Here is a 26705-nt window from a genome sequence, read left to right on the forward strand (position 1 = left end):
CAGAGAAAATCAGAGAGGCAAGCACAAGTGAAACATCAAGAGAATCAGGAAGTGGCTTGTCTTGTGAAAATGAATTCATTGGCAACACTGGATCTTCCCTAAACTACATTTATGAAGCAACACCAGAAAGGGTGTGAAGAAAGGCATGACAGAGGGAAATTAACCTATGCAAATATTTTCTTTGTCTTTTCATTGGAATATGAGTGAGGAGGAGGAGACAGCCATGGGCATTTTAAAAGCCAGAACATATGCTCTCTCCGTGGGAGAAGTTCCACCTTCAACTTTCCCTCTTCATCTCCGTGGATGATGATGTGGTCAAAGATTTTTCTGAGTGTGCTTGTCTTTCATTTGACTTCTGCAAAGTCTCATGGGCCGTAAGAGATCACATATTATTTGCTTTTACTATATAATATCGTGTTATTTTCCCATCATTTAATTTGTTCTGGGGGCATTGTTGTATGATGCACTAAGACTTTTGTCTCTGGAGATTTGGGTTCAAATTCCAGTTGAAGGTGTGGCTGAAATGAATTTGGTGGATGTTTCAGCGTGTAGAGTGAATCTCTCTCCTTTTCACAAAATTGGTATGAAATCTTATTTGTTTAGTAGAGATCCAGGACTGTAATAACAGAGACTGGTGCAGATGAGGATTGAGGTGCAGCAGCAGAGATTTGGAGGAGGCCTAGGACTAGATAAGCAGACAGCACTGATGCTCAGGAGTAATGTGCATTGGCAGGACTGGGTGAGTGGTAGGACTAGAATAGCAAGGGGCACTGTAGGGGCCTCTCAGAGCTGTGCTGGAGGCTGGTGGTATTATCTGTTGCTTATACTGCACCATAACAGTGCTCAGGGTTTTACAGAGATAGAAGACTTGGGGTAAAATTTTCAAAATCAACTCAGTGATTTAGGAGCCTGTTTCATTTTCCTAAGGGACTTAGGAGCATAACAACCTGTGAAAGTTCATGGGACTTGGGCTCCTAAGCACTTAAGCATTTTTGAAAATTTTACTCCTGGTCTGTTCTCTGAGGATTGTGCAGTCTAAGCCAGGCAAGCTCAGTTAAAGATGAAATCAAGAAAAGAAGTGGGAGGGATGGGTGGGGCAGGTTACAACAAAAATATGATGTGATTCATTTTAAGTTGCATGTCCAGTTTCTCAGTTCTGACTTTTATTTTAATGACAGAACCAGGGGACAAGGGGGAAGGCTAGCAGCAGAAGCCTAACCAAACAGAGGAGGGGCTTGAAGGGCGAGAGTGAGGATGCCCTGGGAGAGGGAGCCTGTTCTAACCATAAGAGGCAGCATTTTTTTAAAAAAAGCATAATGGCAGGAGACAAAGGGAGAGGAATGAGAAGAGGATAGAGTGTGATAGAAACAAAAGTTGCGTTGGATAATCTCTCCTCCTGGAATAATCAAGCATTGCATGCCAATACTGAAGTGCATTTCCTGTGTATTATGGCGAATAAGTTGTGACATTTCAGTTTCTTTCTTGATGAAAATGTGCCCGGATCTACCACCACACTTAGCATTAACTAGAACTTTTGTTGATAGTCTCAGAAAATAAGCTCATGGCTGACTAGGCCACAGAAACAGAGCTCTCTACCAGGGGATGATCTGGTGGTTAGGGCACTAGATGGGGACATGGGTTAATTTCCCTAGTCTGCCACAGATTTCCTGTGTGACCTTGGGCAAGTAATTTAGCTTCTCTGTGATTCAGTTCCTCATTTGTAAAATGGGGATAACAGCACTTCCTTCCCTCACAGAGGTGTATAAATCCATTAGACAACATGAGGCACTCAGATACTATGGTGATGAGGGCCAGATAAGTATGATACATACCACCCCTCAAGCTGGTCCCTCCAGTTCAGGTTTGAGGTGAGGGTGTGTGGAGAATCATCTAATAGTGGAATAGCTTGAGGGACAACACATTGTGCTCACTTAGGGCCTGATCCAAAGCCCATTAAACTGGAGTCTTTCCACTGATTTCAACAAGCTTTTGATCAGGATCCCCAGTAGCCACTTAGGGCTAGTCTACACTGGCAACGCTAAAGCGCTGCTGTGGCAGCACTTTAATATGGCTTGTGTAGTCATGTCAGAGCTCTCCCAGCACTCTAAAAAACCCCACCTCCACGAGGGGCGTAGCTACCAGCACTGGAAACGTCCTGCACTCAAGGGTGTGTTTTTTCACACCCCTGAGCGAGAAAGTTGCAGCGCTGTAAATTGCCAGTGTAGACAAGCCCTAAGTTTTTCTCCAAATGTATGTTGTTGTGGGTCCTCTCCTTTCTGCTGACTGACCTGGCTGTTTGGCTTTGTTTATCTGTAGTCAATATGTCCTGGTGGTCCCTTCGGTGCTGCAGAGCATCTCTCCGCAGAGACTGTGTGTACAGCTCTACAACCTCAGTGAGCCACTGTCCCTGAATGTTCACTTGGAATATCATGACATCAAGACCACGCTGTTTGAGGAATCTGTGACAGAAAATAATTTCTTCCAATGCAGAGAGTTCGAGGTATTTCATATTTTAATTCAACTAAAGAGAGACAAAGGGGGACGCATCCCTCCTGTGGTCCAAACTGATCCTACTCTTGAAGAACAAGAGGAGAAAGGCTCAAGGAGAATGGGGATGGGAAATGAAAAATAAGACACAAGGTATGTCTACACTGGAGCTGGGGGTCCAGTCTGAAGAAGTGAGGTTTTACCCACGAAAGCTTATGCCCAAATAAATCTGTTAGTCTTTAAGGTGCCACCAGACTCCTTGTTGTTTTTGGAGCTGGGGGTGTATGTTTCAGCTCAAGGAGACATACACTAGTTCTGATCAATCTAACACACTAAAAATAGAAGTGTAGCCACAGCAGTACGAGTCGCAGGAGGGTATAGCAGCCCAGAGCACAATCTTGTCTGAACTCCCAGGTACATACTCAGGTGGGTAGGCCCTCCTGCTCTTCACGCAGCTGCAGCTAAACTGCTATTCTTAACATGCTAGAGCTGGAAATTATACCTCCAGTCTCAGTGTAGATGTACCCAAAGACAGACTGCAGGGAAAGGAAAAAAGATTAGAAAACGAGTCTGAAGAAAAAGAAAAATCAATTAGAGTGGGGAGTGAGAGAGAGATGGAGAGCGAAAGAGAGATCAGGGAGTGTGTCAGGGAAAGACATTTCACTTTCCTCCCAGGGTATAGGCGGATTTGGCTCGATCTAACCCATAACCCAGTTGGAACACACTAGTCTCCTTTCTCATTACAGTGCAGGGCTGTCAGGCTATTAGCAAGTTCTGAAGTGTTTCTCCTGCTGTGTATGGGATCACCTAACCATGGGCTCTTCTATGGCTCTTAGCCACAGCCCTGCACATCAATATTGTCAATACATAGTAGTCCTGCAAGATTAGGAAACATTTATGCTAGCTGTTCTGTGTGTGGATTTGAATTGTGTGTGTTGTCTACTGCCGGGGGACAAAACTAGGACCAATCTATAGCATAGACTGCAAGGGGACATGGAGCTGGAGGTAGGTAGACACACACAGGCTAGCTTGAGCTAGCACACTAAAAATAGCGGTGAGGCTGCAATGGCACAGGCAACAGCTTGGACTAGGTGCCTGAGTACAATCCCAGCTAAGATTCTAGATCTGTACTTGGGGCAGCTAGCCCCAGGGCCGGTGCAACCCATTAGGCGACCTAGGCGGTCGCCTAGGGCAGTAGCATTTGGGGGGCGGCATTTTGGGTCCTTCGGCGGCGACCGCGGCGACCAGATCTTCGGCTGCCCCGGTCGTCGGCGGCATTTAGGTGGAGGGAGCTGGGGAAGGGGGGCATGGGGAGGGCTGCCTGTAGCAAGTAAGGGGGAGGAGCGGAACGCCCCAGCTCACCACTGCTCCACCTCCTCCCCTGAGCACGCCGCTCCGCTCTGCTTCTCTCCCTCCCAGGCTTGCGGCGCCAAACAGCTGATTGGCGCCGCAAGCCTGGGAGGCGGGAGAAGTGGAGCAGCGATGGCGTGCTCGGGGAGGAGGCGGAGCAGAGGTGAGCTGGGGTGAGGAGCTGCCGCACGGCTCCCCGGGCCGGGGGGAGCTGCCGCGGGGGGGGGAGGGGGAGGCACCTCGGGTCGGAGGGAGGGCGGGGGGGCGGGGTGGGGCGGAGGGGGGGGGGGAGGGCTGCCACGGGGGTGGGGGGGGGGGGTGGCGCGCAAGGTGGAAGTTTCGCCTAGGGCACAAAACATCCTTGCACCCTCCCTGGCTAGCCCCACCCGCTGCTTGTATTGCTGTGGCTACATTATTTTTATTAAAGTAGCTCAATCAAAGCTAGTGTGTGTACGTTTGCCAGAGCTGGAAATTAGACCTCCAACTGCAGTGTAGACATACTCTTAGAGTTTGTTTTATTGGCAGACAGACAATCTATCATCAAACTTATCGTGACTCACTTAGGGGTCATCACCCTCACTTGGGAATCCATCACATCAAAAGACTTTCTGTCTTGTTTTTTTTGTTCTCTCCCAGGCTCCTCTTGCCACCTCTGACCCTTTGGCTTTCATCACTTTCTCTGCCAAAGGCCACACCGTCCACCTGTCAGAGAGAAGGTCGGTGGCAATTCAGAATGTGGACGGCGTTGTCTTCATCCAGACGGACAAACCCATTTACAAACCTGGACAGACAGGTGAATGGGGGCGGGGGTATGAGTTAATTATTGAACTGGGAGTGTAGATGTCAGGGGGCGGGGGTCTAGGATAGAGTATCATTGCTAAGAAGGAGAAGAACTGGAGCAGGATGTCCATAATCAGTCCCTGGGATGGTCTCTGGCTGCAGCCCAGGTAGGGATCATCAAAAGACAGCGGGGAAAGTAGCTCATTCATAGAATTTTAATGCATAAATAGTATTTATATGTTCCTAATTGAATGAATTTCCTCTGAGAGATCTTGTGGCTTTCTGGATTTACAGAAATCCATCACTTCAGGAATATCCAGATCTTTTGTTGTTTATGCTTATCTGAGTCTGAGATTCTGATTCAGTCATCATTTCTACAGGGTGTACAGTACAAAAATAAATAAAGAATAAAGACAGTGAGATGTGTCCAGAAGAGAAAATCAATTCTTCTTCCTACTCTATCGTTTCTATCATTGAACACATGGCTGGGTTTTCTTCTACTCTTTTCTTTTTGGGAATGCTCTGATGAAGAGGTGAGTCTTGGAGCATGACCTGAAGACAGCAAGCAGTGAGGGATGTTTTTTTCCTGATTCATTTAGGAAAGGGTTCCTGTGGTGGGGCGATGACTCACCGGCGAGGCATCTCCTGTTGGTTGTCTTGGGAATTAGCTCTTCCAGCCCGGAGCGCCCTCTTCAGGCCGGTGTCTCGCCTGCCTCTGGCCCTCATGTCCCTCCCGGACTCCGGTGCCCCTTTGCCTTGGGGTGCTGCCCCCTGGCAGTGTCCCCACACTTTGGGTCTCCCCTCCCAGAGGAACCCCCAACCCTCTATCCCCACCTTGCCTCAGTGGCTACTGCCAGTCCTCATCTAGCCCCCGCTCCCTGGGGCAGACGGCAGTCTGTAAACCACTCATCATTGGCAAGGGGGGTTTGGACCTGCTGCCTTCGCCTGCCCTGGGCTGCACCTCTGCAACCCCAATACCCTTCCCGGCCTTTAGCAAGGCCTGCAGCCTGGGAGTTTTCCAGGCTGGAGCTCCCCAGCTCCTCGGGCCTTCCCCCAGCCCTGCTCCACTCTAGGTACCCTGCTCAGCTCCCAGGTAGCCAGGCCCAACTCTCTCCACAGCTAGAGAGAGACTCCTTTACAGCTCCTGGCCCTCAGCCCTCTTATAGGGCTAGCTGTGGCCTGATTGGGGCGTGACCTCAGCTGTGGCTGCTTCCCCCAATCAGCCTAGCTTTTCCCAGCCACAGCCCTCTCCAGGGCTGCTTTTACCCCCTTTTCTGCAGGAGTGGGGCAGCCACCCCACTACATTTCCCGAGCTTTGTGGGTGCTGGAGAGGAAGGATGGTCTACTGCAGTGGTTCCCAAACTTTAACAACCTGTGAACCCTTTTCACTAAAATGTCAAGTCTCGCGAACCCCCTCCTAAAAATGAATATATCTAGGGATTTTCTCCTTTACCTGAGTATAAATTACAAAAGCAGTGATCTTGGAAATATAAAATTTGTTTTTATGACATGCTTATTACACACTATTTATTATTATTATTTATCATTACAGTATTTTTATTACATTATGAAAATGGCAACACTCTTCCAAGATCTCACTTTCATAGCTTGTATCACTTTGAATAAGCCTGTTATAAGACAAGGCTCCTATGTTTCATCAAGGAGTATGAGATGTGAGACAGCATGAAGGTATTTAAGAAGTCAACTCAAAGAATTCCTCCTACACAAGCATTCAGGTCTTGAGCAGGCCAGGCAAACAACACATGTTACAACAAAGCTTAAACTTGTTCTTCATAATATTTTAAAAACAATACTAGCTGCGTGTTTAATTTTAAAAACAGCAAAAAATATCCACCTCCCTTTCCATTTCTTATAAGGAGTCTTGAAGTTTAAATCTCCTCAGTGTGATAGAGATGCTTGCTTTGATGTGCTTAGCTCTTGGAAGTCCAGGAGCTCCGGGCTGCTGGCCCTGTGCCGGGGTCCCTAGGGACAGCTCTGTCCGCCATTAGGGAATTTTTTCCCAAGAACCCCCTGTAACATTTCGCGAACGCCCAGGGGTTCACGAACCCCAGTTTGGGAACCATTGGTCTACTGGTTAGAGTGCTAGTCCTGGATTTGGAAGATGTAGGTTCAGCTCCCTGCTCTGCAACATACCCCCCATGTGACTTTGGGCAGGTCACTCAGTCTAGCTGTGCCTCAGTTCCCCATCAATGGGGATAACAGCACTGCCCTATCTCACAGGGGTGTTGTGAGGATGAATACATTAAAGATTGTAAGGTGCTCTAGTACTATGGTGATTGGGGCCATATAAGTTCCTAAGATAGATAGAGAAGGCCCTGCCAGTCCCTCTACATTTCTACCTGGGCTGTTCTCATGGTGATGAAGTTGCTTCCCTCTTTTCAGATGCTTCATATTTTCTCGAAAATACCTTTGGAGCAGAAACCTATGGTGCTTCTTAATACAAGCATCATTTGCTTTGAAAGTTCGGAATAACCTCGTTCAGCCATATTTGAAATATCCAAGCATGATTAACTGCCACGCAGTGTTCTACTCACCGCAGGATGGCGCCTCCTCCTGGCCATTCTGGGGCTTAGCTCTGCACAGCTGATACCCCTTCCTGCGGTTGCACTCCATCTCTTCTCTCTCTGTCTGCAGCCTCTCTCTCACTCCAGGAGCAGCTGTTGCCTCTTCGTGTCTTGGCCCTCCCTTTCCAGGGTATCAAAATCTCTTTTTATCAACAGGCTTGGGCAGTCTTCCCATTCCCTGCCCAGCCAGTGCCACTTCCACAGTGGCTGGTAGGGGATCCCAGGTCCGTGCTCTACTTCGGGTTCCAGCTCAGGGACCCTCTAATCAGCAGCTCAGGTCTGTTTCCTCCTGGTCCTTGCTGACTCTTTCCCTGAGCCTTTCCTACCTGTCTGGCTTCCACCTCTTCTGGATTTGCCACCCTCCCAAGCTCTCTCCTTTCAGGATCTAACTGTAGGCTACTTGCCTCTGTAGCCCTCCAGACATACCTCCCTTCTCACTGGGTGTGACTGAAGCCCCTTTCTGCCATCAACTACCAGGCCTTATAGAAGCCCTGCCTGTTTTCTCACAGGTGAACTTCCTCCTAATTAGCTCCCTCCACACAGCCTGAATTTCCCTTGTTTCTGCTTGATTGGCTGATTAGGCCTGCCTGGCCTAATTCAGCCCTCTCAGAGCCAGTGTGGGGAGTGCACCCCATCACACTAAGTACAGTTAGTTTGTGATTTTATTTCAATGAAGGGGTTTTCATTGTTGCTGTACATGCCAATAAAATACATAGCAAATAAAATGATGCATAATAAACAGTTTGAATAGTCCACAATTGATTTAGGGTGGGAAAGTCAATTATTCTCTCTTCTTCCAAACTTCGAATAATTTTATCTTTAGATTTATCTTTCCACTGCCCCAAGACTTAAGTTCAGGGAAGTACAATACATAATATGTGGGCTAAAATTACCCCTGGTATAATGGAGCAGAAGCTGAGAGTTGACTATGACCATGTGTGTTTACTTTTTAGATATATTTGACCCCAGCTGATTCATGTAGGAAATAATTTAGTTGATTTTTTTTTCACCAGTTAAAATAACATTCAAATAATTTTTGCTTCTCCAAAAACTCAAAGGGCTTCTCTTTAACACTTCAAACTTTCCTTCAATGATGTGTCTGAAGAAACTTAGTTTCAAAACATATCTTAGAAAATGGTATTCTGCTGCTAACATTGTTCATTTTTTTTCTTTCCCCACCACCTCCTTTCTTTTCAGTGATGTTCCGAGTTGTCTCTTTGGATAACAGTTTCAAACCTGTTCAGGAGACGGTGAGTGTGATTGGGAGTCAATATTTTTCAAGGACCTGTTATAGATTCACTTAATCAGACACTATCTCACCTTTATATAGGAAAATAGGCTGAGTAGATCTCCTAATGTCTCTATAGTGAATATACTCCTTGGATTCACATCACTAGTCACTGACCCACCTTTATATAGGGGAAAGGGCCTGGGACCTCCCTAGAGAACACAGATCTGAAGCGGGAGAGTCACCTCACCAGTCCCCACACCAAGAGACTGTGGAAACCTGTAAATATTTTAGACAGTCATCTTCACAGACAGGTGACATTAGGGTTGTATCCTTAACCCACTGAACAGAAACCTTGTGCCTTTACTCCAAACTTGTGCACCCAGAAAAGGAGCAGCCACAGTCTTGCCTTATCGTCCGGTTTATTTCTAAATCAGTAACTAATTTCCTTGAATTCTAATCTGTTTTTTGCCCTTTATCTTTTTCAGTATCCCCTGATCATCCTTCAGGTAAGAGGTTCATGGTACTATAAAACATGACTTACTTAGAAGGACAGAGCTCTCAGCTTCCTGAATCAGTGTTTGCTTGAGGAATTGTCACCCTGAAGGCGTATTCCTCCCATGATCCCCATGGGAGATCGGTGCAGATGGAACACCTGCAGAATATGTTTAGAATGAGCGTCAGGCACTGAGCATTTGCAACAAACTGTCAATAAAGGGTCCCAGGAAGGGAAGAAAAAACAATTCCCCTTAATAGGTGCATTAGTACTATCATGTACATGATGCTTCCTGAATAAGCTAGGCCCCTCTATGGTTTTCTTTTATACAAGAAAATCTGATTAGAATCAAAGAAGGGAACAGGGTTTTTCATTTATATCATGGTGCATTAGCTTCCTCACTATTATAGGGAGGAGCCCTGGTTATAGCAGATGACTGTGAGTCAGAAAATCTAGATTATTTTCCCACTTCTGCCACAGACTCTATGTGTAACCGTGGACTGAATACCAGTGACTCAGTTTTCCCATCTGTAAAGTAGGGAATAATAATAATTGTCTCCTGGGGTTATTTTGAGGCTAAATTTCATTAGTGTTGTAAGGCATTTTGAGATCCCCAGATGGATGGTGATCTATAACTACAAAATATAATAATAATAATAATAATAATGAATATATGTTCCATACACTCTATTATGTTATATAGGAAATAACAACAGGGGCTAGTTCCTTCTCAAAAGTTTTTGGTGAAGAGTGTAAACTACAATAGCAAAAACGCATGTATTATTTATTGTTAAAACATAGATACTTATTGTAAACTACAGCATTTAAATCCAACACCTATATCACTGTTTATCCCAGTTAACATACCAGCCTTCCCCACCTCTCCTCACTGACCATTAGGACGGGTGTCATTTTTTGTGCTTTCACAGCCAGGCGTACCGCTCCTCAAAAAGGGATTTCCCAGAGCCATGTTAGCTTCTAAGTGTATGTCTACACCCAGCCGCTAGTTCGGCGGCTGAGAATCGAAGTTCTGGGTTCGACTTATCGCGTCTTGTCTGGACGTGATAAGTCGAACCAGGAAGTGCTCGCCGTCGACTGCGGTACTCCAGCTAGACGAGAGGAGTACCGCGGAGTCGACGGGGGAGCCTGCCTGCCGCGTGTGGACCGAGGTAAGTTCGAACTAAGGTACTTCGAACTTCAGCTACGTTATTCACGTAGCTGAAGTTGCGTACCTTAGTTCGAATTGGGGGGTAAGTGTAGACCAAGCCTAAGTTATGTTGATTCTAATGGCAACGGAATAGAGCAGGGTTGAGTAAATGCAAACCAACTTGCAAACACTAGAGGGAGCCAGAGGGAAGGAGTCCACAGAACTGAGGAGTGTAACACAAGTGGTAGTTGTGAGGGGGCTTGAATAATCCAGTTTAAATTTACCTCAGTCAGACTACAGCAGACTGGCTGATGTGATGACATCACTCCCAAGCTTACCATGTATGTATAGGAGTTGTCTTTCCCTGTAAGATCATGTCCTAGAAAGGGCAAATGCAGATAATACATAGCTCTTATACAGTGCTTTTCACCTGTGTATTTCAAATTACAGAGGAGGTCAGTGTTAATATCCCCATTGTACAGATGTGGAAACAGGCACTGAGCAGTGAAGTGATTGCACAAAGCCACCCAGCAGGCCAGTGGCAGGGCTGGGAATAAAATCCAGATCTCCTGAGTCCCAGTCCTGTGTTGTTTCAGGTAGATTGGCAGCTTGTGTATCCAATACCCAGTGTAGCCTAATCTGAGGGTAGTTTAGTACACAAACAGTCTAATCCTGGGAAGCAACAGGGGTTCTGAGCACTCAGCATCTATAAGACTGATTCCTTAGTCACATCCTTTATGCTAAACCATCCCCCACCCCCCAGATAGGACCAAGTATAATAAAAAATCCCCCATGCTAACAGATAATGAGGAACGGATCATAGAACAAACAACAACAACAACAACAAAAAGGTAGCTTAGATACAAGTGATTATGACTTGATCCAATTTATAATGTGCAAGCAGAATAAAGTCTAGACCAGAAATATGTATACTTAGTGCTTTAATAGGGCCAATTTCAGAAAGCTGAAAACAATTATGAACCAAATAATAATTTGGGAGAAAGTATTTAATAGAAAAATGTGAATGATAAGTGGGAATAATTTAACAACATCTTACTAGATGCTCCAAAAGCCACAATTGAAGAAGAAGACCATGCTGGTTAAAAACCTGACCTGATTTAGAAGAGAGAAATGGCAAACAGAGTAAAGGACAATAAGAAGGAATTTTTAAAATATATTGGGCACAAAAACAATCCTAACAATCATATTGGTCCATTACTAGATGGAAATGATAGAATTATCAATAATAATGCAGAAAAGGTGGAAGTGTTCAATAAATATTTCTGTTCCATATTTGGGGAAAAAAGAGATGATATAAGTCTCGTTGTATGACACCACTTTTTCCATTCCACTAATATTTCTTGAGGATGTTAAACAGAAGTTATAAAGTTAGACATTTTTAAATCAGCAGGTCCAGATAACTTGTATTGAAGAGCTTTAAAAGAACTGTCTGGGGATCTTGTCGGATTGTTAAATGTCTTGGAGCACTGGGGAAGTTCCAGAAGACTGGAAGAAAGCTAATGTTCCAATTTTTACAAAGGGTAAAAAGGACAACCTGGGTTATTATAGGCCTGTCAGCCTGACATCAATCCCAAACAAAATTATGTTAGGGGTTAACTGAGTCCCAGATGTTACGGGACTCTATTAATAAAGAATTAAAGGAGGATAGTAAAATTAATGCAAATCAGCATGGGTTTATGGATTATAGATTCTGTCAAATGAACTTGATACTTTTTTGATGAGATTAAAAGTTTGGTTGATAAAGGTAATACTGTTGATGTAATATACTGTTCTTAGAATTCTGTAAGTTGTTTGACTTGGTACCACATAATATTTTGATTATAAAACTAGAACAAAACAAAATTAACATGGCACACATTAAATGCATTAAAAACTGGCTAACTGATAGATTTCAAAATGTAATTGTTAATAGGGAATCGACATCTAGCAGGTATGATTCCAATGACATGGAAGACAGCATAATATCATCACTGATAAAGTTTGCAAATGACACAAAAATTGTGGGAGTGGTAAATAATGAAGATGAAAGGTCACTGAATCAGAGCAATCACGATCACTTGATAAACTGGGCGCAAGCAAACAATATGTGTTTTAATACAGCTAAATGTAAATATATATGTCTAGGATCAAAGAATGTAGGTCATACTTGCAGGACAGGGGACCTGTCCTGGGAAGCAGTGACTCTGATAAAGATTTGGGGATCATGGTGGATAATCAGCTGAACATGAGTTTCCAGTGTGATGCTGTGGCAGTAGAGCTAATGCAATCCTAGGATGCATAAACAGAGGAATCTCGAGTAGGAGTAGAGAGATTATTTTATCTCTGTATTTGGCATTTGTATGACCGCTGCTGGAATACTCTGTTCAGTTCTGGTGCCCGCAATTCAAGAAGGAGGTTAGCAACTGGAGAAAGTTCAGAGAAGAGCATCTAAAATGATTAGAGGATTAGAAATCCTGCCTTTTAGTGTTAGAGTCAAGGAGCTGAACCTATTCAGCTTAACAAAGAGAAGGTTCAGAGATGAGTTGATTACAGTCTATAAATATCAACACAGGGAACAAATATTTAATAACGGCCTCTTCAATCTAGTAGACAAAGGTTTAACATGATTCAATGGCTGGAAGCTGAAACTAGATAAATTCAGACTGTAAATAACATGTAAATTTTTAACCATGTGAGTAATTAACTGTTTGGTCAACTTACCAAAGATCATGGGAGATTCTCCATCACTGGCAATTTTAAAATTAGGATTTGATGTTTTTCTATTTTGGGTATTTTGGGAAAGTTCTATGGCCTGTGTTATACAGGAGGTCAGACTAGATGATCACAATGATCCCTTCCAACCTTGGAATCTGTGAATCTATGAAATGTAAAGGAAGGAAGAAAAAAAGTGGAGGGCCTTGAAGAAGATGATAAAAGCATCTGTATTTATCTCCCCACACCTACTAGGATCCCCAGCGCAATCGGATCTTTCAGTGGCTGGATGTAACATCCAAGATTGCCATTGTCCAACTCTCATTCCCGTTAATCCAAGAGCCAATCCTGGGGAGTTATGAAATCATCGTTGAAAAGAAGTCAGGTGACAAAACGTATCATTGGTTCACTGTGGAGGAATATGGTAAGCACCTGCAGTGGATCTCATCTGTACTAGTTAATTATGTCTTATATGGCCAAGTCCCACAGCCTGAGTCTGTGAGGGGCTGTTTGTCAAACACAGGCATGAGGCAGTGCAGACCTTATACACTGTATAACTTGATTTTTCTCATTTAACAACCTGGTTAAGATATGTAAGCCAAGGCATGGAAGCAGGGAGGAGAGACTGAAGCCATGGAGGAGATGGATAAGTGATGGGTATCCTGATAGATACTGAGGAATGTGGCCTACTGATTAGAGCAGAAGGCTGGGAGTCAAAAGTCTGGGTTCTTTTTTTGGCTTTATCACTAAGTTACTGTGTCAAGTCATGTCACCGCCTCGTGCCTCAGTTTCTCCATCTGTACAATGGGAAATAATATTAAGTTAAACCTCATATGACTGTGTGAGGTTGGTATTGCGTGTAAGGCATATACTGTGCTCTAGACGTTTAAAGCTATTATTAAATAGAACATATTAAATTAGAATATATTATTATTTAATAGAATGATATCTGGCAGCTGTGGTGGACTGCAGGGTAAACAGTGTGGAAGGATACTGTGGGCAGGTAGAAAAATAAAAGCTACCAATGCCTGATGATCTCTCTAGTATTTGTCATTTTACATATGGAACAACTCCATTGATTTCTTTTCTTCTTATGAATTTGCCATCCCTCATCTTGACACTGAGACTTTCACCTGTCTCCTGTGAGCTCGTTGGGCAGGGCTTTGACAATTCCAAGCTTCCTGTGTTAGCAGGGAGAGCTCCTTTCCCACCCCCTCCTTCAGAAAACTCTGTTTCCAACCTACTGGGGTGTCCACTTCCCTTGGGACACTATACTCCTAACCTTCATAATGGAGTAGTGCAGGCTAGTGGATCAGCACTGCCTTGAAAACCAGGAAATGTTAGTTCTAGTCTCAGGTCTGCCCCTGTCCTGCTGGGTGACCTTGGGCAAGTCACTTTAATCTTTCTGTGCCCCAGTTTCCATACCTGTAAAATGAGGATAGTGACACTGACCTCCTTTGTTAAGTGCTTTGATATCTACAGATGAATATGCTATATAAGTATTATAATAATAGTAATAATACAACTCCTTGTAAAGAAGAATTTTCATACTATTAAACCTAAATTTTCCTTTTCTAAAAACATCATCCCCTTACTCCTAGTTATACCTGTCTGTATCCCTCTAAACCAGGGGTTCTCAAACTTGGGCCACGGCTTCTTCAGAGTGAGCCCCTGGCGGGCTGCGAGATGCTTTGTTTACCTGAGTGTCCGCAGGTACTGCCACTCGCAGCTCCCACTGGCTGCGGTTTGCCGTTCCCGGCCAATGGGAGCTGTGGGAAGCAGTGGCCCGGCCTGCGCCACTTCCCGCAGCTCCCATTGGCTGGGAACGGCAAACTGCAGCCACTGGGAGCTGCGAGTGGCCGTACCTGCGGGCACTTAGGTAAACAAAGCATCTCACGGCCCGCCAGGGGCTTACCCTGAAGAAGCCACGGCCCAAGTTTGAGAACCCTTGCTCTAAACAATCTCTCTCTTTGGTGTTCATACCCCTCAAATGCTGGTGCAATTAGGTTTTCCTGTTTCTTCTTCCCCCCTCACACCTAAGATGTCTCTTAGCAATGATATTTACCTTGCATTTTCAGTGTTGCCAAAGTTTAAAGTGACGATCAACGCACCAAAGAGGATATCTTTCTTGGATCAAGAACTCAAAGTGAATGTTTGTGCTGTGTGAGTATCAAGTGGGAAAGAGTGTAAATTCATACAAGCAGCAAGGTCTTGTGGATGGAGCACAAGACTGGGAGACAGGAACTCTTGAATTCTAATCCTGACACTGCTAATAATTCATTTTGTGACCTACAGCAAGCCACTTAACCCCTGCATCTGACTTTCACTCTCTGTAACATGATAATAAGATTCACCTGCATTATGCAGCTGGGGCTGTGAGGATAATGTTTGCACAGTAGTTTGAAGACACAAAGCAATATATACGTACTAGGTATTGTTTTTTTATCACTATAGAGACATAGGAAGGGGAGAGAAAGGAAAGAAAGAGGGTAGGAGAGGTACATAGGTTAATAAATTAGGATGTCTAGCATTAAGGTCCCTGTGTACATCACTGTCACGGATCCACAGGATCTGTGCTACACCCCATTTTTAAACAGTCTCTTAGAGAACCCCTTCAGTGTGCATTCTTCCTTCGGGAGAGGCCCTCTGAGACTGAGCCTCTGGGCTCCAGCACTCCTGCTTCACACCGTGAGCTCTGCCCAATGAGTCCAACTGAGACAGACTCCTAGTCAGAGATTTCTACGCTCCGGAGACCAGTGCACCTCAGCAAGTATCTGCAGTGACACCAGGCAGCCTTTTCAACACAGAGTAGGTTTTATTAGGCAACTGGGACAGAGTATCGGAATTCTTTATGTTGGTACAAAGAAATGAAGGCTAAGGCTACGTCTACACGAAAGACCATACAGCAGCACAGCTGTACCGATGCAGCTGCACTGCTGTAAGATCTCCCGTGTAGCTGCTCTATGCCTACAGGAGAGATCTCTTCCGCCGGTATAATTAAACCACTCCAACGAGCGGCGATAGCTATGTTGGCAGGAGAGTGTCTTCCGCTAATGTAGTGCTGTCCACACCAGCACTTATGTTGGTGAAACTTATGTCACTTATGGGTGTGTTTTTCACACCCCTGAGTGACATAGGTTTTACCAACAAAAGTGCTAGTGCAGACATAGCCTAAGACATAGTCCATCTGGCCAAGCCAGTGCAATTAGCTAGCCAAGCTGCTGTGGAATCCATTTCTGGCTTTGGCTTTCTGTGCCTTTGTAAGTCCCAGGTGAGAGCAGCCCAGCTTCTCCCAAAAATCAACTCTTTATCCCCTGCCTGTCACCTCTCAGTCCTTTGTTCTGAAGCTGGCGAGCTGGCCTCTGCTCAGCTTCCCTGCTGAGAGATGTTGGGTGGGGGGGGGGAGACCGCTTTCCTCTTGTTTTTTGATTGCTAGCTGTCAATGTTCTGAAGGTTTCAGAGTAGCAGCCGTGTTAATCTGTATCAGCAAAAACAACGAGGAGTCCTTGTGGCACCTTAGAGACTAACAAATTTATTTGGGCATAAGCTTTCATGGGCTAAACCCACTTCATCAGATGCATGGAGTAAAAAATACAGTAAGCAGTAATATAAATATTACAGCACATGAAAAGATGGGAGTTGCCTTACCAAGTGGGGGGTCAGTGCTAACAAGGCCAATTCAATTAAGGTGGAAATGGCCTATTCTCAACAGTTGACAAGAAGGGGTGAATATCAAGAGAGGGAAAATTACTTTTGTAGTGTTAATGAGGCCAATGCAATCAAGGTGGACATCACCCATTTCCAACAGTTGACAAGAAGGTGTGAGTATCAGCAGAGGGAAAATTACTTTTTGTAGTGACCCATCCACTCCCAGTCTTTATTCAGGCCTAATTTGATGGTGTCCAGTTTGCAAATTAATTCCAGTTCTGCAGATTCTCATTGAAGTCTGTTTTTGAAGTTTTTGTTGTTGAAGAATTACCACTTTTGTGTCTGTTATTGAGTGTCCAGGGAGATTGAAGTGCTCTGAAGGTTTCCATTGTCTTCTCCAATTTTCCGTTGATATGGGTTAGCCTCTGCCAGTCCTTTAATGACCCATACGGTTCATACCAGATGGCTAGGTGACACACACCTCATGTTTCCTGCACTGCTACAATAATAGACTTAACCCTTTAGCCCCCACTGGGTAGCAATGCCATGTACAGGGGGAAACTATGGCACACATCGGATTTATAAAAAGATATTACAGAAAATTCCCATTTCATCACATGCAGGGCCATGGTAGAAAAGGGACCCTGGTGGCTCCAGTCAGCACCACTGACTGGTCTGTCAAAGTCTGGTTGGCAGTGCAGTGGGGCTGAGACATGCTTCCTGACTGTCCTGGCTCCGGGCAGCTCCCCGAAGCGGCCAGCATGTCCTTGCGTCCCCTATGCACAGGGGCGATCAGGGAAGCTCTGCATGCTGCACCGCCCTGAGTGCCCCCCTGTAGCTCCCATTGTCTGGGAATCCTGGCCAGTGGGAGCTGTGGGAGTAGTGCCTGCAGGCACAAGCAGCACAGAGAGCCACCTGGCCGCCCCCTACTTCACCCTGCCTGAACTCATTTCTAGCCCCACCCTGGAGCCCTCACCCCTTCCCACACCCCAACCCCCTGTCCCTGCCCAGTGGAAGTGAGTGACGGTGGGGGAGAGCAAGTGATGGAGGGAGGGGGGATGGAGTGAGTGGGGGCAGGGCCTCAGAGAAGGGGTGGGGCAGGGGTGATGCAAGGGTATTTGGTTTTATGCGATTAGAAAATTGGTAACCCTAGTCCTGTGTAAGGCAGTAATGACATTTCCATGAAAAGCAGGGAATGAGGAGGGAAAGATGTCTGAAGTGTGAGTCCAGCAAAACTAGCCTTATCCGGATTTTAGCTTTTAGTCCACATTGTGTTACAGCCTATACTGGTTTCCTGACAGCCCTGGCAACTGTGATCTTGTAAGCTGATTCATTTTTGTGTTTCCTCCTCCTCTAGCTACACCTATGGCCAGCCTGTGCAGGGGAGAGTCCAGCTCAGCGTGTGCAGGAAGCACTATAACGACAAGTGTAACGAGACCCCCAAAGGATTCTGTGAAGCTGTCACTGCACAAGTATGACATGGGCCTGCACTGCTTGCTCTTCTTTTTGTATAAATGTTATCATCCAGGACATTACATGGTGCCTGGAGGCTTTATTGGCTCCCTTTCCTATTTCTTGGGGTGGGACTAGAGGCGCTGTCAGAGGAAGGCATGTTTTTCCCAATATCTCAGTGGCATGGTTGGAGGCCTTTGGATGGGAAGGTTTTTTTAATACACTGTGGATGAATTTGGCCCATTATGTATGGGAGCCACAGAGAGATGGGTTAGACTGGGAGTGCAGTGACTGGACAGGCAAATGCAATGACTATTCTACATTTGCAGCCTCAGACTCTATAGCTTATTTCTCTGAGTGGGGCACTTTAGCTAGGACACTGGGTTTTTTTCTTCAGCAAAGAGTATGAATCTACAACACCCTATCCCAGAAGTAGGAGTGCTAGTAGCTGAATTGTGTTTTACCAGATTTAACACCAAAAATGTTAGCCTGTTGATTCAAAGAGAAATAATCCCACGTCAGGGAAGAGGGTAGGAGAAAAGTAGTCACCTCTTCTCTTTGATAAACAGATCTTTATTGCTTTTGTTTATGTATTGAAGGCAGCCTGCAAAGGGTATAAACATTGACCTTGTGCCTTTTTGTTTTTTGTTTTATGAACTTTATGATGTGTAAGGAAGACCAACAAGGAGTGAATTTTTGTTCTTTTTGCCTAAAACATTTTTTCTGCATCTTCTTTCTCTTTCTCTTTTTTTTTAAACTTTAGATATTCAGATTTTATCTGCCCTGGGAGATTCCATCAAGGAAGAGAGAACTAATATAATTATGTCATTACATGAGTTGAGAGAACAAAACTGAGAGTGGAAGGGATTTGCAGTCAGACTATTAAAACTTTTTGGCCAGATCCTTAACTGGTGTGAATTGTTGTAGTACATTAAAATCAATTGGGTTTACTCACATGCTTTAAAGTTAAGTATGTGCATGAGTACTTTGCTGAATCAGGGCTAGAGTACCCAGCACCTTGCAGGATTGAACTTTTGCTGAGCGAATTAAGGGCTTGTCTACATGGGAAGATATTCCAGAATAGCTATTCCTGATTAACTCTGTGTGGACACCTTTATTCTGGACCAAAGCCTGATCTACACTTAAAGTTAGGTTGACCCAGCTACACTGCTCAGAATGTGAAAAATCCACACTCCTGAGACACATAGTTAAGTCAACCTAACCCCCAGTGTGGACAGAAGAATTCTTCCATCGACCTCTCAGAGAGATAGATTAACTGGGCTAATGCAAGAACCCCTCCCATTACCATAGATAGTGTCCACACCAAAGTGAAACAGCAGTGCAGCTGTGCTGCTGTAGCATTTCAAGTGTAGACAAGCCCTAAGAGTGCCCTACTCCAAATTAGCTTAATTAATTTTAAATTAAACTAATTTAAAATAAGGCCATATTCCAGGATAAGAGTATCTATGCATGGAGTTAATCATGTGTAGGTAAGTCCTAAAATATCACACAAGAAGTATGTTTTGAGACGGGACCAGAAGACATAGAGGAGCAGGTCAGGGAGGGAGCGGGTTTCAGGCAGAAGAAGGCGGAATAGTGGTGAAGGATTGGTTATGGAGCAAGAGAGGAACAATAAGACAAGAGCAAAGAGGTAGGTGAGGGAGATGAGAGCAGGGGTGCTAAGGTCTGAAGAGCTTTACAGACGAGGTCAAAGAAAAGTTGTTTGACCATTCAGAGAACTGGGCTCTTTCCCTATATGCTCACTGGGTGGTCCCTTCACTTTTCAGCTGGGGAAGGATGGCTGCATCACGAAGGTCATCAACACCAAAACATTCAAGCTTTATCATCCCAGGATGTCCTGGTCCCTTGAAGTGGAGGCGATCCTCACAGAGGACGGAACAGGTAACACTGGTGGGAAAGAAGACTAGAATATGGCTGGGGTATGGGCGGGGTTGCAGGCTGAGTTTGAGAGGCCACTTTGAGAGCTGGTAATCTTTGATGGGAATCTCTGATGGCCAAGCATGAGACTCAGTTCACCATCAAGTACCATTTTATAAGCATAATTATCCCCTCCATGGTGCTGGAGCCTGCATTTGGTCATTGAGTGCAACTTTCTTTAAAACCATATCTTCCCCCCAGCTCTGATTCTTGTCTCTTCTTCACCCTTCTTCAGGCGTGCAGATTATAGGCACTGACTACATTTCCATCTACCAGGCAAGGGAGAGAATGTGGTTTAAGAATATGGACACGTACTACAAAAGGGGAATTCCTTACTATGGAGAGGTAGGATGGCAGAGAGAGAATGTCCTAGGCAAACTCTGAAGTCACAAAAGTGATCTCTGTGATGCTGTATATGACCATCCCCCTACTCCCAGTGGCAGGTTCCCTCAGTAACACCACATGGCAATATCCCCTAATGCACAGTTCTCCCATTGCATTAGGGGCTTTCAGAGAAGATGAGGAAACCTGTCTGGGTCATGGAACCTTGCGTTATCATGTGTGTGCGTGGGGCAAGGATCTGTACAGTCAAAATGACATGAGCCCTGTGGGGACAAGGAAGAAAGAATTTATAATGGGGGGAAGGGTCTTTGTTAAAGCACAAGATCAGTTCCGAGCCCCCTAAGCACTGCAGGTTTCACAAGCTAGTATCCTGCAAAGAACACCACCTTTGCAGCCATTCCATCCTGGCAGGCCCAGCAAGCAAGAGTCTGAGGTCAGGATTTGAACCCTGGTTTATACGTAATCCCATATATAAACCCTTCCATCTCTCCACAGCAGGAATATTCCTCCTGTCTTCCTTTGTCCCTCCTATGAAGCTTCACAGGGAATTTCCTCTCCCTGCCCTTCACAGAACCCACACAAAATACTCTGACCAGTGCATGTGTTTTAAATACACTTGACTATTTGATGACAACACCTGCTGCTATTCACTATAGCCTCCACACATGTTGTCTTCAATACCAAAGGCTTTGAAGCCAACTAACAATTAAGGGGAGTAAGTGGGGCTTTACCTGTCCTGTATGTTTGCTGAACACCTTGGACACCTTTATTTATTCAGATTCAGATGGAAAACGAGGATGGCATCCCTGTTGCAAATGAGACCATCAAGCTACAGCTCAATGAGAAGCATGTGGCTGACTATATCACAAACGAGAATGGCACTGCTCGGTTTTCCATTGACACCTCCGAATACTTTGAGCCCAGTTTTAAGTTGAGAGTAAGTAACTGAGAGAACTAAGGGGAAAGGCTCTATTCCCCCAGACGGTCATCCAGTTGGGGGAGGAGGGAAAAGCAAGCTGGTATTCTGATGGGAAATATTGTTCTGGGTGAGTTGCAATGTGTGGGGAAGTAGCTGGTCCCTCCAGTGACACCTGCATCCATGGGGAGGGTAGTAGAGAAGAAGGAAGGGGGAGATTTTGTTTTTAGAGGAACTCAATGAGCTTGTTTTCATTCGGTCTCCCAGTCCTGAGCCAGCAGCAACCTCAGATGTGGTTATCTAAAAGGATGACATGAGGACAATATTCATCAGAGAAGATGATAATCAACTCGCTTTAATATGATGGTTTCAGCTGTTTGGCTCTATCTCCCCATCGTGTATCCATCTTCTAATTGTCTCCTCTCCCTGGGCAGAGAGCTCTTCCTTCATTGGGATGAAATCTCCCTTCAATGCCTGTAGCCCACGCTCCCAGCTCCAATCTTTCCAGCTTGCTCTGCAGTTTGGTACTGGCCACTCCTGTGTGGTTGCTGCCTCCTCTGATTTTGGTGTTGTCCCCAATTTGATTCTGGGTTAGGTTGCACCAAAGAAACTATAAAATGCAAACTTGCCATACAGGGAGCAGAGGTTCTTGCTGGATTTTGTCACTTTGTCTTTCCACATCCAACCTGGATGCACTGACCTCCAAAACCAACTATTTGTTTTGCTGTTGCCTCTCTCCCTCCCTACTGAGCTGCTCCAGAGACACACACATCCCTTGGCACATGCTCACTTTGCCCTGGCATGGGGAGAAGAGAGGTAGCAGCAAATCCAGGCTGTCTGGGACTGGTGCAGTGCTAGCTCTGCAGAGTCCCCTAACAGCTTATGCAGCCAAAGCCAGCCCCAAAAGGATGTCCAGTGACCTGTCAGTCTAGGCACACCAGAGAGAAGTGGACGTGTTAAGGACGCCAGAGGGCTAGCACAGCATGCAGCCTAGCTGGACTGGACTTGCTGTGCAGGAATGTTCATACAAGCTCATACACAAAATATTGATAGAGCTATTAGACTAAATAGCCTCTAAAGACCATTTCCCACTGCTTTACACAGATTATGATAGAAACAGCTGTGAATAAACATTTGTGCCCCAGCTTCCCTTTGACACTTGAATTTCCTCTTCATGAAATCCTTTGTTTGCTTTTTTCTCTATGTCTCTTGTCAGGCCACATATGCAATAGATGACTGTAGAGACCTTGTCTGGATGGACACTTACGAACCTGAGACGACCTACTACGTCCAGCGCTTCTACTCCCGCACTAATAGCTTTGTGAAGCTCGAGCAGGTCCCAGAGATGCTGAGCTGTGGCCAGCAGAGGAGGATCATGGTGCACTACATTTTGAACAAAGAGGGATACAAGGATGCCACCAGTGTGAACTTCTACTATATGGTAAATGTTGGGGGGCTGCTCTGGTGCCCTGAAAGCCTCTATGCTTTTAACCTCGGTTGAATATTGATCAAGTCAGAAATATGTAACCTAGACAACTCAGTGGTACAAGATCAGAACCTAGCCTTGTCTTGTCAATGGGTTCCACCAGGGCTCTGCCCATTTAAACATGGAGCAAATTAAACATCAATCTCTAAAGTCACCCAGGGCACTGTGAGCACCATGAAGTGGAGAGCATAAAATTACCACTAGGGGGACTATTCCTCAGTCCCTTGTGCTGCACAACTGCCATGCAGGAGAGGCCAGGACAAGAGTCTCAGGGGATACTGCAGGGCAGGACTGAGGGGCATCGGCAGAGCTGTGTGGAGAGCCCAGCACTGGAATAGCAGAAGAAGGAGAGGAGCTGCAGGGCAGGACTGAGGGACATTGATACAGTTGTGTGTGAGCAATGGGGGAAACTAGCACAGGATCTGCCTGCAGCTACGTCCAACTCTCATGAGGCTATCCATCCCTCATTTTCATGAGCACCAAACATTACAATCCTGATCATCACTAAATAATAGATATTTACTAGCCCACTGAAACAAATTTAACTTTTTCCGATCCCGTCTCATGGTGTCTTTTTGTCCACAGGTGTTGGCAAAAGGCAAAATTGTTCTGAATGGCCAACAGCAAGTCAGCATCACAGGTGGTAAGTGCTGAGATGTTAGAAAATAAAGATGTGAACTCCAAAGCATAAGTATCTTGAGTGAAATGGGCTAAAATTGAGTACAGCAGCTGGCTGGAATCTCTTTCCATGTGGTGTTAGTTACTAGACCTATCTCCGACATAAGCCACAATCACAGCATTATTAGCACTGGAAGGGGACTTTAGTGCATCATGTGGTCCATCCCCTGGCATCACAGCCAGATTAATCCTGTTGTTCCTCAATTGAATGATTAGCTAGGAGTGATACTTGATGTGAATTTGTCCGTTTCTTTCTCTTTAATTTCCCCTTAAGGGGCATTTGCAGGTTGTTCACTATGACTCCTCTTATTCATAATTTGAAGTATGTGAATGATCACCTAAATCACATGGTATTGTTTCTTATCCCTGATTGGATTACAAACCTGTCTTTAGTAGTTGGTTGTCAACATTAAGTTTGTACATGGTTTACTCCTGGTGTAACAGAAACACCCATGTTGTGTGTTTCTCACCCCATCATCCTCCAGGTGCTGGTGTAATACACTAGTCTAGTGCAAATAAGGCTGTCTTCCTCTAATGATCATAACATCCTGCTACTATACTATCTCAGCCAGCTAAAGGACCTCTCCTTTCGCTCAGGAGGTAGAGTCCTGGGCTATTTGGTGCTGAAGGTCCTGAGTTCAATCTCTGTGGACAGTATTCTCAGTGTGTGCCATGCTTGTAGCACTCACACGCACATTTTCCTACCCAGAAGTGAAGCTAGTAGAATTCTTCTCCGACTGCAGCTCACCTCACACTCGGCAAAGTGCCTGGTGCTCAGCATCTTAATGTTGGCATCTGGTATCTCACTGAGGGGAGCAGTTTGAAGTCTGGTGAGAGCTGGGTCTCCCAATAGCCAACTATTCATTTTAAAGAAGCTTTTAACTTACAGGCAAAAATGTTAGCTCATCCACTAAAGCCGTGATTCCTCCTGTCTCTTCTCTTGGCTTTTCCTACTACTGGCTTCATGTTCCTCCTGCAGCTCCTTATGGCACATTCTTCATCCCGCTGACTGGCAGTGAGAAGCTGGCTCCTACTGCCAAGATACTGGTCTACACTGTGCACCCTGGTGGCGAGCTGGTGGCCGATAGCACCAGACTCCAGATTGAGAAGTGCTTCAAGAACAAGGTGAGAGCTCTGCTTTCTTTTCGAGGCCCACCCCAGGTTGCCACAGGCTCAGGGAACCGAGAGAACGTGATTCCAGCCCTGCACTCAGGCTTCCCTTCAAGGGCAGAGAGCAAAGAAAGTACAAACACATCTGAACAAGTGAATACCAATGCTGAAGAATAGCAGGGAGACAGGAGATGCTTATGTGAGGGACATGGATGAATGTTCAAGCAGAGTGAGGACTGCCAGTGAAGCTGGGGAGAGAGAGATGCAGGAATGTTTTGCAGGGCCTTTGAGGTCATGTCTGGCCCTAGAACAGGGACTCTGGGAGATTCTGTTTGATAGTGAAGTCTTTGTCCTGCAGAGAATAGAAGGAGGCAGTGGAGAAGAGTTAGAACCTATTCATCATCTCTCCATGAGATTGACATTTACACATTAAAATGATTCTCCTAAGGGGCTCTGATTTCTCTGCTCAATTCCAGGTCCAGCTGCAGTTTTCCAAGAATCAGGGCCTCCCAGGCTCTAACGTCAGCCTCCACCTTGAGGCTGCCGCCAACTCCTACTGCGCCCTGCGGGCTGTGGATCAGAGTGTCCTGCTCCTGAGACCTGAGCAAGAGCTGTCTGCTGACACTGTAAGCCCTGCCACAAATCCTCTTCTCTCTCTACTCAGAGAAGTGCAGAATATTGTGCTTCTCAAGGGGGTTTATAGCTTAACATGGCAGGGAAGTGCCAAGGAAAAATTCTGAGTTCTGCTTCCTTACTGTGCTTCCAAAGATCCTCCCTCCAGTAGCCACACATTGAGGTATAATAGGATGTAGCTGGAGTATGTACCTCCAGGCACAGAGAGAAAACTTCAATTGTGCTGTTGCTTAATGCAATATCTTTGTTACTTTTTTGCCACACGTGACTATCTAGTCTCAGTTAATAGGTGGTCTACTGGACACAGAACTAGACAGGAACTCAAGACACCTGAGTTCTATTCCTGACCCTGCCACAGGTCTGCTGGGTGACCTTGGGCAAGTCTCAGTGCCTCTGTCTTCCCATCTGTATAATGACACTGACCTCCCTTTGCAAAGCTCTTTGAGATCTACTGATGAAAAGCACAGTATAAGAGCAAGGTATTACTGCTATTATATGGGAATACCAGAAATCTGCATTGCCAGGGCCACTTAATGCACTTAAAATTGGTATATAGTCTAGGGAAGTAAGTGATTATGTAAAATGTCATCTTATTACTCAAGTAGGCTTCCTGGCTGGGCCTGATCCAACACCTATAGAAGTCATCTGAATCTTTCAATTAACTTCAGGGGGCTTTGAATCAGGCTCCTTGTGCAGAAACATTCAGGCTCATATCTACTCACCTTAATGAGAAAAATATATTTGCTGATTTTTGCTCCTGTGTCAGCACAGCTCAGAGAGAAGGTGATGGAGTCTATTCCTTCTTGTGCATCATCACTAGAATTGATTACTAAGTTCCAGCCAGTTACAGTTGTGCAAACCTACTGCAAGCAATGGGATTGCACAGATGTCACCAAGGGCCTGAACTGTTTGTATTATTAATGAGGATGTTCAAGAACGAGACAACCCAGTTTGACGCTAAGATCCCAGGGGAAGTTTGTGGAGCTAGAAATTTGAAAAGAAATCTGGAATTGTTGGGAAACCATAAACATGGAGCCCTGGTACCATTTTTACAGAGTCACTTTTCAGAGAACCATACGACAGTAGAGGCGGTTTTCTCATAAAGTTGGAGCATACTTGTACTGTGTACATTGGAAGAGATTTCTGAGGTGGTCTCTTAAAGCAGGTGGTTGCATAATAAGGGTGGTCTCTTCTTCACTGTGTTTTCTCTCTTGGGGTGCTCCAAAGCCGCTGTTAGTCCACTCTGTATTGAGAGGCTGAGCATGTGAGTCTAATACAGCCTGAAGTATCCCAGGACAGTTTTCTTACTGAGATGGAGCACTTCTTCTACCTCTGTTGAAGGGCAAGGGGTCCAGCTTGGAGTTTGCTCACGCCTGGTAATTGCCAGTGGTGACACAGGATTTTATACCTCTGAGTCGTTTCCTTGTGCTCACCTGATTTCCTTCCCTCCTACCAGGTATACAATCAGCTCCGTGTGCAAGAGTATTATGGCTATTACTACAACAGGCTCAACCTGGAAGATGACGACAAAGAGCCGTGCATCCCAGTCAAAGACACCTTTTTCAATGGCTTATACTATGTGCCTGTGGATGTTACTCATGACGGGGACGTCTATGGTGTTTTCAGGGTACGTCTTCTGAATGTTTCCCCAATGTTGCTGTCATTGTATCGGCTCCAGAAAAGGTACAGCAGAGGAGGGAAAAGTTGTAGAAGGATT

The 26705-nt window shown here is 45.2% G+C and overlaps 1 protein-coding gene across 1 annotated transcript in view; it reads left to right on the top strand.

The window, feature by feature from the left end:
- The first annotated feature begins 303 nt into the window (after positions 1–303).
- Positions 304–26705, top strand: part of LOC112120764 (ovostatin-like) — a 50452-nt gene continuing 24050 nt past the window's right edge. The window contains exons 1-16 of the mRNA XM_026660181.1: positions 304–374; positions 2317–2500; positions 4474–4630; positions 8400–8452; positions 8919–8939; positions 13041–13209; positions 14864–14948; positions 17791–17905; positions 19673–19787; positions 20059–20168; positions 20944–21102; positions 22298–22522; positions 23153–23210; positions 24225–24370; positions 24832–24981; positions 26445–26647. Coding sequence (XP_026515966.1) covers positions 304–374; positions 2317–2500; positions 4474–4630; positions 8400–8452; positions 8919–8939; positions 13041–13209; positions 14864–14948; positions 17791–17905; positions 19673–19787; positions 20059–20168; positions 20944–21102; positions 22298–22522; positions 23153–23210; positions 24225–24370; positions 24832–24981; positions 26445–26647 — 2021 coding nt within the window. The remainder of the gene's footprint in view (positions 375–2316; positions 2501–4473; positions 4631–8399; positions 8453–8918; positions 8940–13040; positions 13210–14863; positions 14949–17790; positions 17906–19672; positions 19788–20058; positions 20169–20943; positions 21103–22297; positions 22523–23152; positions 23211–24224; positions 24371–24831; positions 24982–26444; positions 26648–26705) is intronic.

This window comes from Terrapene carolina, unplaced genomic scaffold, assembly GCF_002925995.2.
Source record: "Terrapene carolina triunguis isolate 2854851 unplaced genomic scaffold, T_m_triunguis-2.0 Scaffold733, whole genome shotgun sequence".
In the NCBI taxonomy this organism is placed as follows: Eukaryota; Metazoa; Chordata; order Testudines; family Emydidae; genus Terrapene; species Terrapene triunguis.